Genomic DNA, 19,869 nt, shown 5'->3' with positions numbered 1-19,869 from the left:
AAAGTTTAAATGACCTTGAAGGTGACTTCATAGAGGTCATCTGACTTCAGATTTGAGTTCAGCATCCTTAAAAACCTCTGAATGACTATTTTTAGATTTTTTTAAGCTTTTTTCGTGATCTGACCCTAAAATGACCTTCAAATGACCTATACAAGGCCGGATACGGTCAAAATGACCTCTGATTTAGAATGAGCGACCCTCAAAACAAAAGGGTGATTTTTTCGGATATTTTCATTGAATTCTTGTAGTTTGACCTTCAAATGACCTTGAAATTGACCTCCTGAAGGTCATCCGACCTCGGATTTGGATTCGGCATCCTCAAAAACCCATGTATGAATTTTTTCAGATTTTTTACCCTTTTCCAATTATTTGACCTTCAAATGACCTCTAAAATAAGCCAACCTTGAAAAACCGACCCCGGATTCGGATTCAGCGACCCCAAAAACATAAAGTCCACTAGGTCCGGTCGGTGGATTTGAAAATTTTTTTTTTTTTGTAGAGCTGTGTAATAGGTGCATATTTTTCTACTTATGTCCGTGAAAAGTGTGAAAGATACATCTATAACAAGCTCAAAAAATGGAATATTACGCCGTACTAGCGTGGCAATTTTTTTTTATTTTGTAAAAAATGTTGGCCTTGTGTGCTGATTTTTCAACTAATGCCATATGAAAAGATGATAGTTTAGCACTAATTGAGTCTTTATCGAGCTAGGCATAAGAGCACCAAGTGTTCTTTGGTTTAAATCGATATGGTCATAATGTAAGAAAAAACCACGATTGTGTGCTGATTTGCAAACTTATGCCAATGGAAGGGATGACATTTTTAAATTCATAGAATAGATAAAAAGTAATGGCATAAGTGCGCGTCACTAGTAGATATAAAAATCTAGACTCTACGAAAGTTGTACAATATTTTGGGTTAAAAATTTTCACATTTTCGCAGAGTCTTGATTTTTATATCGATAGATATAAAAAGACACTCTTAGATTTTGAATCTTTCGAAAATCTGATTAAACGTTCATAGTCTTTCAACGGAAAGGACCATCCAACGCTGTACTTCTGCTCAGGCAGAAAGTCGGCAATGAGATATAAAATATTGTTATATTCAACGGGAGTGACGTGCGAATAAAAATATCGTAACAGCACGAGCAAGCGCATCTGCGCGATCCAGCCATCATCCAGACTTCAACCAGCCAAGGAGTATCGCAGGCAGCCAACGACGTCACCAGGCAGCACACGACTTCAAGCAGCTAGGACGCAAACAGTTTGAGTATGAATATGCATGTGTGATGTGTAGCGAACTATGCTGCTTGTTAATTATCAATAATTAATATTATTGCAAACCATCTCACTACAAAAATAATATATTAACTTCAATAAAAATAATTAAGTCTTCCTTTCAGCGCCGGATTAAGGGTTCGCGCGGCCCGGGGCTAAAATTCGAAGACAGCCCCCTTATAAGTAAAAATATAAAACCTCCGGTTCAAAAAATTCAAAAACTCCGGTTACCCAAGAGTTCAAGAACCAAGTAACATTTTATGTGGATTTGTGAAAAAAATGGAAGGAAAATTGAAAAAAAGTTTTCAAAATTGTATAAAATTGCAATAAACCTTTTTTATTTGACATAAACAAATTGCAAAACACATCCAAAAAAAACTAAATAAAACTAAAATTAAAAATACTTTTTTCTAGCTTTGGCTCTGGCAAAATTATCTATGATTCCATCAAAATCTAGAGATCGTAAAATCTCTTTTTCGATGCTCAGTATAGTTAAAGATGATAATCCATCATCTAGCATTGTTGATCTGTACATATTTTTTATTCTTTTCAAAACTGAAAAAGGCCTTTCAGTCTCGCAATTAGCAATAGGAATCGTTAATAATAGTCTTAGTGCAATATATAAATTAGGAAAAACTTGTTGAGCGTCAAATTGTATCATATAAATTTAGGTTTTTTTCTTGGATTTTTGAAGTGTCCACCTCTATAAATTTTTCTCTCGGTTGCTCTCTTAAAAGTGGAATGAATTGTCTTACTTCGTTCAACAAATTTTCATTTAAATCATTACTATAGGTTTTGACTAGCTCAATGCACTTTTCAGCAAGTTCTGTGTCACTAATAGTTAACAATCGCTGCAAGAATCCAAAGAGTTCAGTAATATAGGCATATGCTTCGCTCCTATGCTTGAGTTCAGATTCTAATCTATCGATTATAGGGTAAAATGACTCAATTCTAAATTTATCTGGCCCGGATAATGTACTGCTTTGCGTACTCCCATCTGCTAATCGCTTTTTAATTTTTCTTTTGCTGGTATCAGCATAATCAGATTTTTCAATATCACCGAGCTGTTTAGCTTTCGCTTCGAATTCGTCGAATTTTTCGCGCAAATTTTGAACAAAAACGACTAGAGAATCGAGCATACGATTAGCAGTCAATAAGTCAACATCTACTTTTTGTAGATATTGACTCGTTGACTCGAATCGATGCAAAATAGTGTTCCATAGCACAGCCATGTAACAATTTTCTATTTTAATAATATTGCTGCTTAAAGTAGAGGCTTCTCGTCTCACTTCTGGTTTTTGATCTTCATCACTTTTCAGCGTATTCAAAGCTTTTAAAATGCCATCAAAATTATTACATAAGCATCTGATTTGCGGGACCATCTTGTTATTGAAAGACTTTTTATAGAAGCTTCTTGAGCTTTTAAAATTTTACACCTGTGAGTAGAAGCGGTGATAAATACAAATAGCTGCTGTAGTAGTGAGAAAAAATTGTCTGCTGCTAAACATTCTTTGACACTGCACTCACCAACTCAATTTAGAGAGTGCGCAGTGCAAGGAACGTACATAGCTGAATTGCACTTCTCTTTTATACACGCTTGCAGCCCTTTGTATTTTCCCGACATACTTGCAGCGTTATCATATGTCTGTGCTCTACAATTTTGAATGTCGATACCTTTCTCAATCAACAAGTCAAGTACATTATCCGACATCGATCGACCTACGTGGCTTTTAATTGGCAGAAAAGAAAAAAATCGTTCGTAAACACGATCGTGTAATACGTATCTAAAAACTACTGACAATTGATCGACGTGGGTAATGTCAGGGGTTGAGTCTAAGACTAGTCCCCAGTATTTAGCAGTACGAATCTCTTCAACAATAAACTAGGTTACTTCATTGGCCATAGCCTCTATAAATTCTTCATATATGGTTTTTGATAAGTAGGATACATTTCCACGACCCTTGTTGGCAAATAATCTTATATGTTCATCAAAAAAAGGATCAAATTTTGCTATCAATTCGATGATACCCAGGAAGTTGCCGTTATTTGGCGAGCCTATTATTTCATCGGATCCTCTGAAGGAAAGTCCTCTCTCACATAAAAATTTAACGACAAATACGACTCGTTTCAATACATTTCTCCAATATTGAACCTGACTCTCCATAGATTCGATAATACTTTTATCAATCCGAGTCATCCCAGATGATTTGGAAAAATAATAAGATAGGCATTTCACCATACAATCTGAATGGTCTTTGCTATTTTCGTATGTAGAAATTTGTTTTTCTTTCTTCCAATTAGAAAATCCATCTTTTACAAAATGATTCTTCAAGTTTTTTGAAAACAATTTACAAACAAAACAGAAAACAGCTCCACTTGCCTCGGAAAACATAAGCCATTTTCTTTCTGCCTTTTCACCATTTGGTAATTTTGTCGTAAAATGTTTAGGGTTAAATTATCTATTTTGAGTTCCATACTCGCGCTTTGACGTTACAAATGTAGAATCCTTGTTTTAAAAGTACGAGAACCATTTCGGCAGATATTTAAGACGCATTTTTTCATCTTCATACAAGTCTAAAGGCCAAAACTTTGGGTCTTTGTTTATCTAAAAATAAGAATGAAAATTAATATGAATTGTCAATGGAATTGTCAATCAGCGAAATGTATTTACTTACATCAGCAGAGGGAATTAAACAATCTTCATTCTGCTTTACAGAGGATTCTTGATTATATCCACGAGAAGACTCATCTAAATTTACAAATAATTTTTTACATTTTAACCTCCATTATTATCTAAGATATCATAAATTTTTATAATTTTTCCACAACTATAGTTGTTCGATGGATTATTATTAAGGTCTCGATGATCCAAATCGGTGGCAGAATCATTGGTAGTTGCATCAATTTTTTCAGGCACCTCTGTATTCGAACGACTTTCAGAAGCAGCTGGCGTAGGAGACGGGGCTAGAAATAATTATCAAAATTATAATCATCTAAATAATTCCTCAGAAATGAGTATAGAATATCGCAAATCACATATATAATCACCCCCGTTTCATTTTTGCTGACAAAAACCACGTTCGCGCAGAGTTCATCCTGCACGCGCGCGTGCAAACCATTTTCAATCATTAGCTGGTTTCTCAAAATATGATTTTAGCTACGCTTTACCTAACTTTTTCGATTTTGAGATGTATCTACCGTAAGGGAATTTAAACATGAATATTGCGTTAAAATTTCAAACCATTGCAGTACACAAATCAAAAACTACGAACGAAAACGTAGAAGAAATGATTATTGAAAAGTCAACGTGTAAAACATTTTTTAGTTATATATGTATTATGCAATGGACAAACAAATTTTTCAAAATTATATCGGATTTACAAGCGTAAATAACGTGTTACTTATATAAAACTGTAAAATATCGTGCGTATGAAATATGATAATCCATGACTCGGGATGAAACCAAAAACTTTGTATACAATTGAATACTTACCATGCTGATCGTGCTCTGTAGAAACAACCAAGTAGTTCCTTACACTAGTTAGTTTACTTATAAACTCTGCTTTTTTTTGTCTATCTTTTCTTTTTGCACAACCACTTTTTTCTTTTTTACCCATTCCGGAAATTTTAGAGAGAAAAAAACTCAAGAGAAAACTTATGGACCGCTCTACACCGTTAACGCGCTATTCATAAGGCGTACGTCGACAAAAGTGTAAACATTGAAAAACATTAAATAATATAATAAGACTCGCTCGTTACGCGATACGAGGCTGTTGATGTCGCAAGCGATCGACGAATCATTACTAATGTGTCTCGCAAGTTACTTGGGTTTTCGGCCTACGAGTCTCGAGGCGCAAAGGCCCCATTGACGCTGGGTTACATGGGTTTGCGGGTCTTAAGGAGAGTCGGCCCCTGGGTAGCTGGAGGCCCGGGGCTATAGCCCCCCCCTAGACCCCCCTTAATCCGGCACTGTGACGAGGCGACAAAACTTGCGAGTCATTGAACACTTTTCCGGCCCAACGTAATGACTAACAACGCATACACACAGCCGATACGGGCGACCATTCAAGTTTTGTCCCAGCCACGTACGTAATTTTGTATTACATTGTACGCACATAGACACTGGCAGAGAATCTAGTTTCAAAATCAATACTATTCGCGTCAAAAGCCCGATGTCTTGACGAGGCGACAAAACTTGCGAGTCATTGAATTCCTTTTGCCAGTGCGTCGATTCTGGCGGTCCCTAACTTTGTCTTCTTTTTTTCGAGATAACATCATTCAATGAGAAGATTGACACTTTTCCGGCCCAAAGTATTAACCAACAACGCATACACACAGCCGATACGGGCGACCATTCAAGTTTCCTCCCAGCGACGTCCGTAATTTTGTATTACATTGTACGCACATAGACATTGGCGGAGAATCTAGTTTCAAAATCAATACTATTTAGCGTTAAAAGCACGATGTCTTGCCGAGGCGACAAAACTTGCAAGTCGTTTAATATTCTATCGGCCAGTGCGCCGATTCTGGCGGACTTTCTCTTCTTTTCTTCGTGATAATAGTATTCAATGAGAACATTGCCTTTTTTCCGGCCCAAAGTATTAACCAACAACGCATACACACAGCCGATACGGGCGACAATCCAAGTTTTGTCCCAGCCGCGTACGTAATTTTGTATTACATTGTACGCACATAGACATTGGCAGAGAATCTAGTTTCAAAATCAATACTATCCGCGTCAAAAACCCGATGTCTTGACGAGGCGACAAAACTTGCGAGTCATTGAATTCCTTCTGCCAGTGCGCCGATTCTGGCGGTCCCTTACTTTCTCTCCTTTTTTTCGAGATAACATCATTCAATGAGACTATTGCCACTTTTCCGGCCCGAAGTAATGACCAACACATACACATAGCCGATACGGGCGACCATTCAAGTTTTGTCCCAGCTGCGTACGTAATTTTGTATAATTTTGTACGTAGTGAGACATTGGCAGAGAATCTAGTTTCAACATCAATACTATCTCGCGTCAAAAGCCCGATGTCTTGACGAGGCGACAAAACTTGCAAGTCATTGAATATTCCATCGGCCAGTGCAGCGATTCTGGCGGACTTTCTCTTCTTTTCTTCGCGATAACAGTATTCAATGAGACTATTGCCACTTTTCCGGCCCAAAGTAATGACCAACAACGCATACACACAGCCGATACGGGCGACCATTCAAGTCTTGTTCCAGCTGCGTACGTAATTTTGTATAATTTTGTACGTAGTGAGACATTGGCAGAGAATGTAGTTTCAACATCAATACTATCTCGCGTCAAAAGCCCGATGTCTTGACGAGGCGACAAAACTTGCAAGTCATTGAATATTTCATCGGCAATATCCATACAGCACAAAAACTTCCAGAAAATCTTCTGAAACAATTCAATGTTAAGTAAAAAATGTGTAGCAATGTTTTATTGAAAAGTTGTTGAAAAGTTTCAATGTCCCCTCAAACTGTCACTTAAAATAAATCATAGAATCATTTCAGAAACTTTTAAAAAATCTTTTTATAGAATTATTCCTGAAATTTTTCTGCAAGTTTCTTCGAGGAAATGTGATGTGGAGAAGAAACTTTTCAGAAACATTTTGATTAGACCTTTTTAAAGTCTTTCTCAATACATAACTTTTATAAGTTTCGAAAGGTTTCTGAAATGTTTCATACTATTTCGTATGCAAATTGAAAATCTTGTCAAAAACTTTCCAGATACTGTTCATAAACTTTTGAAAAAAACTTTTCAAACTTTACTGAAGCCGCTCAAAAACCTATCAGAAATGTTTCAAAGTTCCGTTTTATTAAACATTTCAAAAAAATTTGATCGAAATGTTTCGGGGACTTAGAAATGTTCACGCATTTGTGTCGACTGAAACTTTTCTGTGAAGGTTTTGTGAACTACTTTGTGTAATTTTGATATCATGTTATATTTAAATTAATTATTATCATTTCACAGCTGTATGATTTAATATTGTAATAGTATATTGTATAAATTTGTGAGTATATAGTATAGCTGAAAATAGAGAAAATCGATAATAATTATTTGTTCGACTTGAGTCTCGATCCTGGAACTTTCAGTATGACAGTCGATTACCTTAGCACCTCGACCACGAAGACTTTGGTTTTGATCTATAATTTGCTGGTCAAAACATGAAGAAAAAATTTAACACTGAAAGTTTTTAAAAAAGTTTCTGATACGTATCTTGAAATATTTCTCAGTCAACAAAAATGCAATTTATCTCTGGAAATTATCTGAAGACTCTTGGAAAAATATCCATGATATCTTTTTTCAAAATAAAAACTTTTTATCGTAAAGTTTTTGAAGAGTTTCTGATACTTAACTAGAAATTTTTTTTTGGCTTTAAAAATGAAAATATGATTCCGAAAAAATGAGGGTTTGATGTATATGAGCAATTCCGGAATTTAGTTTCGAATTTTTTGACTAAAAACGGAAAAAATTTTTTTTTGTTGGACGCATACTATGAACCCTGGGTATTGTTTTTGAAGGTCCTAGGAAGTTTGAGAAATGCGTGAAAATGAAATTCAAAGATAGGTAATTTTTTTCTGGCGACTTTTGTGTTTAAGGGCCCGAAAAGTCATGTTTTCGCGTAAATACGAAAATTTCCTCAATTCATAAGTTGCTAAAAAAGTATCAAAACACATTCAAAAAAAGTGACTGACTACTCCATTCGATAGAAAATTTTCTCAGCTGTTCGTTGGTGATTTCAGATTTTTCGGTACATTGCATATTCAACGAGAAAATGATCACCAAATATGCCGAGCTAAATATTTCGAAAAATTCAGTACGAAAAAAGTGAACTTTTCCGTTTATTTTTGATTTTTTCTTATGAAAATTGAATATTTCGGAAAATCTGATACTACCATGAAAAAGCTGATGAAAAATACAATCGAAGCCATATTTTCATTTATTTTTTCCGTCGAATTACAATGAAATACAAGCAAATTTCTTTTACTGTGTTCGCTGTTTTTTGTTACGGAACTGTTTTAATCGTGGTAAGTTTTCAGCGTTGCGCGGCTCGCTACAATCAAAACTCGTTCATAATTCGCAAGTTGACGTCTCGCTTTTGGTAGTCAGTTACAAGAACACGTCAAGCCCGCGAGTAGAGGGTAGAAAAGCACCTTAAGTTAAAGTCGGGTAAAGTGGGGTGGTAATAAACTCCCGCATGAAATTTATTGTATGATGCGTTGTGGTGCAACGCGAAAGGTTTTGCCATAGGCGTCTGAGTTCGATCCCATAATCGAGGATAATTTTTTTGCGATCTTGCTGTCTTGATATGTACAATTTTCTTTCTCTTATTTCTGGGCATCAGACTAGCGTATTTTAAAAAATATTTGTGAATAAAAACAGCCGAGATTGTCCTTATTAAAATACACTAGACTGGTTCCTACATAATATAAGAGAAAGAAAATCGTACGTATCATGACAGCAAGATTGCAAAAAATCTCGACGCCTAGCTGTAATGGCAAAACCTTTTGCGCCGCACCACGACGCATGATACAATAATGAAAATGCGGGAGTTGTATAAAAACCGCGATCCTCATTTTAACTTCAGGTGCTTTAGTTGGCTTGTTTACCCTCAACTCGCGGGCTCACCGTGTTTTTGTAACTGACTACTCAACGCGTGACGTCAACTTGCGAATATACATCGAACCCTCATTTTTTCGGAATCATATCTTCATTTTTGTTGACTAAAAAACATTTCAAGTTAAGTATCAGAAACTCTTCAAAAACTTTACAGTGAAAAGTTTCTATTTTGAATAAAGATATCATGGATATTTTTCAGATAGTCTTCAGATAATTTCCAGAGATTAATTGCATTTTTGTTGACTGAGAAATATTTCAAGGTAAGTATCAGAAACTTTTCAAAAACTTTGCAGTGACAATTTTTTTGTTGAAAAAATTTATCACAGATAATTTTCAAATAGTCGTCAAAAGTATTTCGAAGAATCATTGCACCATTGTCAACTAAAAAATGTTTTGCGTCAAATGTCAGAAACTCTTCAAAAAACTTACAGCGTAAATTTTTTTTTTGAAAAAAGTTATCACAGATACTTTTCAAATAGTCATCAGAAATATTTTGAAGAATCAATTCACCGTTGTCAACTAAGAAATATTTTAAGTTACGTATTAGAAACTTTTCAGAAACATTTCATGTCCTTATTTATTGTTGATATATATGAAACTCTTCGTAAACTTTGCAACAATTTATCATTGTTACTTTTAAGTATAACTTTTTGCAATAATTTTGAAATGTTTCAACTTCTTTTCTAAAACTTTTCATCAATATGTTTCGTTGAAATCTTTTTAAAAATTTTTCGTGCTGTGTGGATAGATACTCTGACAATACACGCACCACACATAGATGATATTAAAATTTGGAAAAAATGTACTACGTTCTCGAAAATTACTTTTTGCATCGCCCAAGTAACCCAAGAGAAGCTGATCTATTTCTATGGGCGAAAAATTTTTTAGATTTTAGGAAATGGTCCTTCCAATCGCAGAAGAAACAGTCAAATTCGCGAAAGAATTCATTTCTTTTTTATTGGCCGTTCTCTGATTTTTCCATTTATATTTTCTCGCAAGAGCTTTAATTTTCTCATTTCGCCAGCCATTTCTGGATGCTCACACACTATTCACACGCTACACACAAAGATGATATTAAAATTTGGAAAAATGTACTATGTTCTCGAAAATTACTTTTTGCATCGCCCAAGAGAAGCTGATCTATTTCTTTGCGCCAAAAATGTCTCAGTGATTTGGAATTGGTCCTTCGAATCGCAGAACAAAGATTCAAATGTACGAAGAAATGTATTTTTTTTTTATTTGCTGTTCTCTGATCTTCCAATTCATCTTTCCTCGCAAGAGCTTTAATTTTCTCAAGTTGCCAGCCATTTTTGCATACTCACACACTACTCACACAGAATAGTCGTGTGTGAGTATGCAAAAAAGGTTTTGAAACAATCTAAACCGAGCGAGCGTTAACTAGCGAAGAATGACGCTAGTAATAATGTAGCCCTGTATGGTCAGTTTGATCTCATAGGCCCTTAGAAATATTTTAGAGAATAATGAAGTCATTAATATTAAATATTTCTAAGAAATACCATGTATTAATAGCGCATCATGGCATCAGGCTTACACAGTCAAGTCAAACTGGCTAAAAAGTATTAGTACTTTAACTTTTTCACTTTTCCTCGTATTTCACATAGTCTATGGTGCTATAGAAACACATTTCTGTTGTAAAAAGACTTGTAAAAACATAATTTTACATTAAAAACAAATTGATATAAATGTTTTCCATGATTTTCAATGTACAGGATTTAACACGGATCCTTTTTAAAACGAATAAGCATAACACATTTTATGATGTCTCATTGGAAATATTAATAAAATATCTGCTTTATTTGCTCCTTTTATCATTTGAATCATTTGAATATAAATGGTTCTAATATTATATCAACTCTTATAACGATGTTTTTAACTAAATAAAAAATTTCATGTTTACCTTTAAACCTACTCCTCTTGATCGTGCTCGCAGCCGTTTGTCCGAAAATCGTCTTACACCTAAATAAATCCTCAAAAAAAGCACTTGAATATTCAGTGGTTCCATTCATTTTAATAATATTCATGTCACGCAGCTAATCTCATATTGCTGCTCATAGGTTTAAAAACGAGTTCAACTTTATCTCAGCTTATTTGTAAGTATGGGAAATTTTAACTCCACTTCACTACCTAAACTTTTACTATAGGGCGTTTTCCAATTGGTTTTTTCGGTGCACATTGCCACCGGAGCAGGCCAGCGAGAAAGAGACAGAAATACACTACTCCGCATTACCATTGAAAAGACAGAAGTAGTTATGCTTGTGACTTGACTCAGAATTGGCTAGCGTCAAATTGCGAATAGAATTATACAAAAAAAACACAAAATTATAGTAAATTGTATAGATATACGGAAAATTGCAAAATTTTCATAGTGTGGCCAATAATACAAAATTTAGGTCAGTGTCCAATATACTTGAGGTCAAATACTTTGTGGCAAATCTTTTTGTGGCCAAAAAATAAAATTCTTGTGAGCAATAATTTTTTAGCAATTCAAAATTTTAAATTTTGTGGACAATTTTTGTCCACAGTTTGAATGTGGGCGATATTTCGTGTGTCCAATTTTTATGTATGCAAACGACACCCTGTCCGTTGTCCGCCAGTTATATGTGAACTCACACACTTGTAATTTATGATATTTTCCAATTTTATAAGATACGATCGACACACGTCGTGCTTGATCTGAATTAATGTTGAAAACAGCCACAACAAGCGTTACATTGAACTTTTTAAACTTTTCAAGAGCAAAATTATTGGGTAAAATTATCCAAATAAGAACCAATATTATAATATAGTCCTATTATATTTATACACAGTTATAAATACATGATTTTGTTTGCTACATTTAAAGTCAATTAAATCAAATTTTTCTTCGTAGCTTCAGCATTTATCACCTATATTTCACTATAGCTTCGTTGAATACATTAAATAATTTACAAATATTTATTTACAAATGAATTGGATGCACGATACGAAAAAAGTACGACCTCGAGTCAACTAAAAATCGAAAGCATAGGATATTAATTCGTTCGACTATGAAAAGTAGATTGTTTCATGTACGCGCGAACTCGCTGTCGAGCGAAGGGTGGACGTGGTTTCCACACTTTGCGACGTCAATTCGGATGTTGGGCACGGTATTTCGCAGTCTGACGAAAAGTTAAAAGGACATCCATCGGATCGGCTGCATCGAGAAATATTTACAATTCTATTCAGAAGTAGCAAGTAAAGCTTCGCAACATTTTCAGAAAATTTAATCCACGATGGATGTCCCAACTGTTTGTCGCACGCGAATATACAAAAACATCCCGTTGCTCGTGGCAAGGTGCGCGCGATATATAGTCCCACTCTCCGCATCGATAAGCTCATTCTAAAACAGCCTACTTTATATTTTACTGATAATATTTGTCTTGTTATTTTTTTTTTGTCTTCGACGTCGTATTATACCTATACTTATACTAAAAAGAATTAAATTAGTTCGCAGCTGAGCAATTGTTAACGCGAGGACGCGGGTAAGGGCATCGAACCGCTGCCCTCTCCAACGAAATAGGCCGATTCGTCGGCCTCTCTTCTGATTTCACCTGTAGATCCGTCCATGTGTACCCCGTCGCCTGGAAAACGTCCAAATTTCGTTGAGCGAAGAATCGAGAGATAAAAATTAACGAACACGAACGATATATCGAGAGCTCTTACCCGTCTTGAAGATTCTCGTCGCGTTGGGCACGCCCATGATGCAGGGCATCTTGAAGTCGCGCGCCAGCTCGGCCCCGTGACTGAACAGGCTGCCCCGCTCCGTGATCAATCCCCCGAGCACGGGGAAGTACTGGCTCCAGCCGGCGTCGACGTAGGGCACGACGAGTATGTCCCAGGGCTTGAGGCCTCGCTCCTGCAGCCCGTCCTCGAGTCTCGCGGCGACGAAGACTCGATTGCAGATGATGCCGGCCCACACGGGCACGCCCCGGGTCTGGTAGTCGGCCTTGCGCACCTCCTCGCCCAAGTCTTCCTGTTCGATGGGTCGCGGCAGGCCGTGGCTCGTGCGCGGGTATCTCGCCTCGTCCAGCCGGGCCCAGAGCTCGCGTCGGCGTCGGGCAATGTCGACCAGCTTCGGATAGCAGGCCGAGTCCACGAGTTGGGTCACCTCCCAGCTCGTCAGATAGTAGATGAGTTTGTCGTCGGGCAATTTGCCCTCGTTCACGAGCTCGATGGCTTTCTGCGCGTAGAGCGCGCGCACGTTGTTCGTCACCTTGGCCAGCAGCTGCCTCGCGCGCTCCCGGAGCGCCACGCTGCGACGAGCGTCCGGCAGCAGCTTGGCGATGCGATGGCGGGTCTCGGGCTCGATCGGCGACGCGATCTTTGCGACCAGCTCCGCCAGGCCTGGCTCGTTGTACTGAGCTTTCTTGTATAAGTTCTTACAAGACAACACAACCTTTTTAATCTTTTTCGCGACCCATTCTTGAGGATTAGTTATCTCTAATTTATCGTCTTTTCGCGGTATTATTTCTGGATCTTTGTCCTCTTCTGGCGGTATTATTTCGTCCGTCTCAAAAATAGGCGTCCGTTCAGGCTTCCCGGTGGGTTTTTTGAGCCACGGATGTAAGTACTGTGGGCAAATACAAATTTTTACAATTGGTCGAAGCGAAAAATCATGTACGCTCTTACCTGAATCAACTTGTAAATTCTATCGGGCCTCATCAGAAGAGGTTCCGATTCCAGTTCGAATTCATTAGGGCCGCAATAGCCGTCCATTTTTATAAATTCCACCATATCGTTGAATGCATGCATGTTACCCGATCTTCTGATCCATTGGTCGATTTGCGATACATGCAAGTCCTTCAATTTTAGTCGGTTCTCGTCGGATTTCTCGGGGCAAGACAATCCATGACAGATTTCCGTATTCATCTTGACCAGGAGCTTGGGCAATTGGGCGGTGTCGATGCCCTTGTAGTTGCCCTTGCAGTTGCCCAGCAGACGCGACATGTCCGCGAAGTTCTGGGCCGTGAACGTCTCGCCGTCGGCCGACAGGAGCGACATGACTTTCACTAGTTGCGAGAAGCAGAGCCTCGAGAAGTAGCCGTAACGCCGCGACGCTTTCCGCAGCACGTCCAGATGTTTTTTCAGCTCGACCATCAACGCGGCTCCGCTCAGGTCCGTTGGTCCGTGCTCCGGATAGTAATCGCGCACCAATGTCTCCAACTCTTCGAGCTTGGCTTCGCATTTTTTTGGCAGGTATTTTTTCTTGTCGTCGCTTTTGCCCATGAAACGATCGATGGGACCGAGGTCGTTGTGCATCTTCAACGAGTCAATGATATCCGGCGTGACGATCGGCTGTCCGCAGAGGCCGTAATCTCTGAGGATCCTTTCTTTGTCGGGTATTTTCTTCCTGTTGGGCTTCACGAGCTTTTCGGAAAAAGAAAAAAAAATAAATAGTTCAAGAGGGGTCATTTCTTCGAGTTAGACGATAGCTGCTTACATTGTAATACTTGAAAGCGACTCTTCCATTGGAGATGTGCAGCGGACTGATTTCGTAGCGTTTATTTTTGTCGTCATTGTCTTCATCATCGTCGTCGTCGTCGTCGTCGTCGTGGTCGTCGTCGTCGTCACTGTCTTTGTCGTTGTCGTCGTAGAAGGCGTAGGTCGAGGCGGCGAGACCGTGGATGATGGTGGTGCAAGTGAGCGGCGTCACGACCCGGGGGAACATCTCGTCGGCCTGCACGAAGGTCAGCAGTTGACCCTCGGCTGCCACGTCCGTGTCGAGCTCGTGGATGAGATTGTAATCCGTCCAGGTGTTGATCGACGAGGCCGCGGGACGACACTGCAGCAGGTAGATCTTATCCTCGGGATAGGTCCAGGCCCACTCGACTTCGCGCGCCGAGTCGTAACGCTTGTCGATCTCCAGGCCGATACGGGCGATTTTCATGGCGAGCTGCTCGCTGATCGACATCTCTTTGCTTTTCTCATCCGGAATCTCGTTGCCCGAGGGATCGATCAGGTCGTTTTTTTTGCCCAGCGTCCAGGTCAGCATCTCCAGCGAGTCGTCGTAGCCGCGTCGGACGACAAAACGGTCGCCCTCGACGAGGCCCGAGCACACCGGCGTGCCCAGGCCGTGGGTCGAGACGATGTGGATCTCGCGCTGGTCGCCGGTCTCCTGGTGCCTGGTGAACAGAGATCCGCCCGCACGGGCGTTGACCATCTCCTGGACCAACACGGCGATCGGCGTTTTGAGAGGCAGACCGCAGCGATGTCGATACTCGACGCACGGTCGGCTGAACACCGAAGCCCACATTCGCTTCACGTCCTCGATCACTGAGTCACTGCTGGCGCCGAGCCCGGTCTGGTACACACTCTCCGCGAAGCTCTCGCCCGGGGCCTCGAAGTAGGGGCTCGGTCGCACGGCCCATCTGTTCTCCGGAGCCTTTTCACGTATCTTCTCCATCGACTTCTTTATCTGACTTTGTATGTCTTCAGGCATTTGGGACTTCGTGAACTCTTCGGCGATTCTGAAAAAAAAATGCATTATTAGGTTCCGCGCGTGTAGCGAGTAACGATTTCTCAAACGATTTGCGTGAACGCACCTCGACAAAATTTGAGTTAAGTTGGGTGAACCGGTTTTTGGCCACTCTTCCGGATCCTGTCCGATGCGCGGTGGCATTCTGGCTTTGTAGTTGTTGATCAAACTGTCGATGGCTTCCGACAGCTTTTTATTCTGATTCATGAAGCATGTGAAAGCGTAAGTCGTCACGCAGAAGCCATCGGGTACTTCGAACTTGAGGCAGTAACAACAACAACAAAAAAGAAAGTCAGTAATTGTCGTTGGTTACCAATTAAAAGTGTCTTACTTGCTCCGATTGCATTTCCTGCGCGTCGGCGAGCAGGGCGACTTTATCTCCGATCTGTCTCGGGTCTCGGGAGAACAATCTTTTCAAGCCGATCACCTTCGCCAAGCTGCGTTTTCCAACCTGATCGTGTTCTGCGACCCGAAGTATCGGGGCCTCGGGCATCGCCACGGGGCAATCTCCGTCGTACGGCTGGGATAATTCGATCAATCCGCGGCCTTTGTAGCCGTTCAGCGTCAATGTACAGGTCCAATACGTAGTCTGTTTTGCCCAAGGATACCGACTGTACGATACTTTCTTCGTATTTCTTTGCAACTCTATCGTTAAGACGTACATTGCTCTCCGGGGGGAACTCATATTGTAGTAGGGCGCTGAAAAAATGTATAAATAAAAAAATATTTAATTTAATAAAATAAATAAAATATGTCGTAACGAACTTTCGAAACGAAATGTAGCCTCATCTATCTGATTCTCGCCAAGAAATCGTCTTCCGAATTCATGCACGTTCAAGTTGCTTGCGAGGATGTATCTAACATTGTATATCGGATCTTTTAGGTGTCCTAAATTATTTCTGCGAATCAACATCGAACCAATGTGTTTATTAATTTTGCATTTCTGAAAAAAGGAGCGTAGTCGCGACTTACGATGTCCCCGACGACCCGTCTTTGGAATAACTGCAAAAACCATCTCCGAATTCGTCCATGCCCCTCACAATCAGTCTCGCGCCGGGGCTACTTTCGCCCACGAAGAATTGACGCAGTCCTTGTAATGCAAGCTTCCGGTCCGAGGCATCTTGAAGTCTCACAGAACCTCTCATTGATCCGTACTGATCGAGTCGAATTTTTCGATTGAAAAAGTTGTCGATCAGCCCTCTTCTACAGCTCCAACGAGGAGGCTGGGGAGCGAGAAACCTGTAAATATTCGATCAAAGGTATATGAAAATAAAGAAAAAAAGAAATCGATTACGAAAGAAGAAAGCCTGCTTTTGACTCACGAGAAATTGAATCGCACGTGCTCGAGTACGCCAGCGACGTTCGCGTTGTAATTCTCACGCGTGCCCCTTCGCAACTGACCATCGAACCTTATCCTAACGATCCTGTCCATTTGTACTACTATGAATCTCAATCCCCGGGCAGACCACCGGTCTTGGTGCGGTGGGATCACCGTGTTCGGATGCTCCGGGAATTCGTAAACCGTCTGTCCATCGTCGATGCTCAAAAATAATGTTATTTCCGAGTGTGACCTCGCGATACGTTTGAATTTGACGAAAAGGGAATTGCCCTGCATATCCGCTCCGTAGTAACAGAGGGTTTGCTTCTCCTGCGAGAAGAAGTGGTTTTTTTATTACAATTTTTTTTTTTCAAATAATTCGAATAGCTATTTTTGTTTTTGTTCGCAGAAGCGATGTATTTCTTACGCAATTTCCATCGTAACCGTCGATTGTCGGCATGATTGCTGAGTTGCTCAACTGCGTGGAAATGGCAACACGGTCACGATCTCGCCAACGAATTTGATTTTTGGACTTTGACGGAACTGGTGCGGCTACTAAGGTGCGATTTCGAAGTGGCACTGGATCGTCAGGCAAGACTCGAACTAATAAATCGTTACGTTCGATCGGTACAATGTTTGTCAATACACACAACGATACGTACTAGATTCGCTGGGTAGTGGTGAAATTTTGTTATGAAATGCCTTGTCTAAATATCATAATATAATAACCATATTTAAAAATCCATACTTTCAATCGTAATTTTTACATATATTTTTCCCCAGCGTTTGATCCACTATATAATAAATGACATATTATTTGACCAAAACAACAAAATGTGGTCTCTGTACAAGTGACTACATGAGATTGTTTATAAAATAAATTGTTAACAATTTGAAAGCGGCATATCAGTATATATAGAAGCTTGTAACATAAATGCATTTTTTGTTTTTTATTTATTAAAATTTTTATGTTTTTAATTTTTCTATCAAAATGCTAACATTCCTAAAGCACGTTTCAAATTTTTTCCTTAATCTTTTAGTGATACTTCGAACATTTTTACATGAATTAAAAAGATAATTCAGATTTTATACGATTAGCCGAAGTAGAAAAACGATACCTTTTCTTGCATTTGGCGTAGAGATTAAAATTTTTCTTTCTTTACTAATATACCCAAGTGAGTGATGGGAATCAATATCTGTTACAGTTGAACTGCATTTCTGAATCTCAAGCTCTTGATTTAATTTGTCGTAACTTCGTTAAAAGTAATGAAACTCTGAGACAGATTCTCATATTTGTTGCAGCGTTCGAATTTTTACTTTAACAAATTATATCGAAAGCCTCACTCAAGCGATTGTCAATCCATCCTTATCAACAAATTCATACGTCGATGATGACTAGAGAGAGAGGGGGAAAAAATAAACAAGGCACACAATGTGGACCTTGGCGCATATGAATACAAGTTCAACGCTCCGAGGAGTTGTCGTACGTACACGAAGCTTCGCAGAAAATGGGTTGATCGCTTCATCGGACTCGATGCGCGAATACCAAGGGAAAAAAGCACGTCTCCGTTCGCTGCAGGCCCAACGTACATTACGTCACATTGGCAATGTATACACATTCAAGTATGATAGGATGCGCGCGTGTGTATGAAGCGAGTGCGTGCAAGGTGATTGTATCCGCAATCGCATTCGCTGCTCTGTGCAGAGAGTAGGTCGCGACTTTTGCGATACACGGACACGATGTTTTGGCCGCCAGTAGCGACATCTTACCGCGGAAGAGTCGACTCGAAAACGCGATCTGTCAGCTGTGCTGATTATCAACGAACGATTAATTTGGCGCAATCGCATACATTTGATCCGATCAGTCGTGAATGTAGTTCAACGATTTATACAGTTTTACTTTTTTTTTTTTTAATTGTCAATGAACAAATTGAACAGGCATGAATATTGTTAACTACGAAGATATTTTTGTGCGTTCAGATACAAGGATAAATAATCCAATGCAGCTTTGATGATGATCAATGACGAACGTATTCCCGGAAGTCCGGATTTTAACGGTTGTACGCACGGCTAAAATCTCATGGCTACTTTTGCTCTCCGAGTGTAGTAATACATTTAACTCGAAGCAATTGACCTCATGTTTCGATGATAATAATCACATTTTGCAACATTGTCACGACTGAATTACACAATTGATATTTATTACGAAACACCTATTTAATATTAAAAATTGATATCGAATATAGTCGTATTGTAGAAGTCAAAATAAACATAATTTTTTTTAAGCATAATTTGCTAAATATTTTATAATCTTCGTTTTGTTGAAAAAATCATAAATTAATACAAAAGTATCTGTTTCACAATTATTTTCAAACTGTGGATCGTAATCAGGTATAGTAATACGCATCGTCGACACTAAACGGAGAAACCTTCAATTTGTCGTGAATGTTTATGGGTGCCTTCAACGAACCATCACGATTGAAGATATTTTCCGGGCAATATTTCTTCGTGCAGAGCCTCGTGATTCCCTCTTCGGAGCACCAACAAGTGTTGCAGTAAAATTTGAATCGAGTCTTTGGCACGCACTTGACGTTCAGTTCTTCTGCATCTTAGCAATTCCAAGAAATAAAAAGAAAAACATGAATTGTACTGCTCAAAATTTCAAAGAAGAAGCAAAAAAAGTCATGAACATACCATTAAAGGCTGCGAAAATGATAAGAAAAGTAACGAAAAGCCAAGTGATTGCCGCAACTCGCATAATTTCGATATCAGCACTGTTTAATCAACGACACCCTCGCATTTAAATATTTAACATTTTTCCTCCTTTTTTGTTTTCAAACACCTCCGAGTAGTTTTTTTATCACTTGTATAGGCCAGGCCGAGCTTGAACTTGCACTTGTAACTGCGATGCCTCGATGCAACGAGCTGATGCACCGATACAAGCTCTTGGCATTGCGTCACTCGACGGAGGGGGGGAGGGAGACTGACTCTACTAGCAAACGTCGATGCACCATTACGCACATGATTTGATAGTTCGCGCGTCCGAGGGTCTAGTGACAAACTATACATACAAACGAGAAAGTTTATTAGAAAATTGTTTTTAACGCCTGCTAAAAGTGCTGCG

The 19,869-nt window shown here is 39.3% G+C and overlaps 2 protein-coding genes across 2 annotated transcripts; both read right to left on the bottom strand.

Moving 5' to 3' along the window:
* Window positions 1-12,338: 12,338 nt before the first annotated feature.
* LOC106655384 lies at window positions 12,339-17,359 on the bottom strand. Its single transcript, XM_014375758.2, has 10 exons — window positions 17,173-17,359; window positions 16,750-17,075; window positions 16,400-16,666; window positions 16,193-16,326; window positions 15,759-16,126; window positions 15,495-15,685; window positions 14,393-15,419; window positions 13,582-14,319; window positions 12,616-13,522; window positions 12,339-12,533 (listed from the first exon to the last, which is right to left on the bottom strand). Exons 1-10 carry the CDS (start codon window positions 17,203-17,205, stop codon window positions 12,418-12,420), a joined length of 4,107 nt encoding a protein of 1,368 aa, XP_014231244.1. The 5' UTR covers window positions 17,206-17,359; the 3' UTR covers window positions 12,339-12,417.
* Window positions 17,360-19,132: 1,773 nt separating this feature from the next.
* Window positions 19,133-19,628, bottom strand: LOC111693221. Its single transcript, XM_023461840.1, has 2 exons — window positions 19,440-19,628; window positions 19,133-19,353 (listed from the first exon to the last, which is right to left on the bottom strand). The coding sequence occupies exons 1-2, from the start codon at window positions 19,501-19,503 to the stop codon at window positions 19,133-19,135; spliced, it is 285 nt and encodes a 94-aa protein (XP_023317608.1). The 5' UTR covers window positions 19,504-19,628.
* Between the last annotated feature and the right edge of the window lie 241 nt (window positions 19,629-19,869).

This window comes from Trichogramma pretiosum, unplaced genomic scaffold (genome assembly GCF_000599845.2).
Source record: "Trichogramma pretiosum strain Unisexual culture from Peru unplaced genomic scaffold, Tpre_2.0 scaffold12, whole genome shotgun sequence".
In the NCBI taxonomy this organism is placed as follows: Eukaryota; Metazoa; Arthropoda; class Insecta; order Hymenoptera; family Trichogrammatidae; genus Trichogramma; species Trichogramma pretiosum.
This window is presented reverse-complemented; position numbering and strand designations above follow the sequence as displayed.

Excerpts from the sequence above, each read along its gene's own strand:
- LOC106655384 (XM_014375758.2), bottom strand. The coding sequence starts at position 17,205 with ATGCCGACAATCGACGGTTACGATGGAAATTGC. Across the intron at positions 17,076-17,172 it reads ACGGTTACGATGGAAATTGC|GAGAAGCAAACCCTCTGTTA; the intron begins GTAAGAAATACA and ends TTCTTCTCGCAG. Across the intron at positions 16,327-16,399 it reads GACGGGTCGTCGGGGACATC|AAATAATTTAGGACACCTAA; the intron begins GTAAGTCGCGAC and ends GTTGATTCGCAG.
- LOC111693221 (XM_023461840.1), bottom strand. The coding sequence starts at position 19,503 with ATGCGAGTTGCGGCAATCACTTGGCTTTTCGTTACTTTTCTTATCATT. Across the intron at positions 19,354-19,439 it reads CATTTTCGCAGCCTTTAATG|ATGCAGAAGAACTGAACGTC; the intron begins GTATGTTCATGA and ends GGAATTGCTAAG.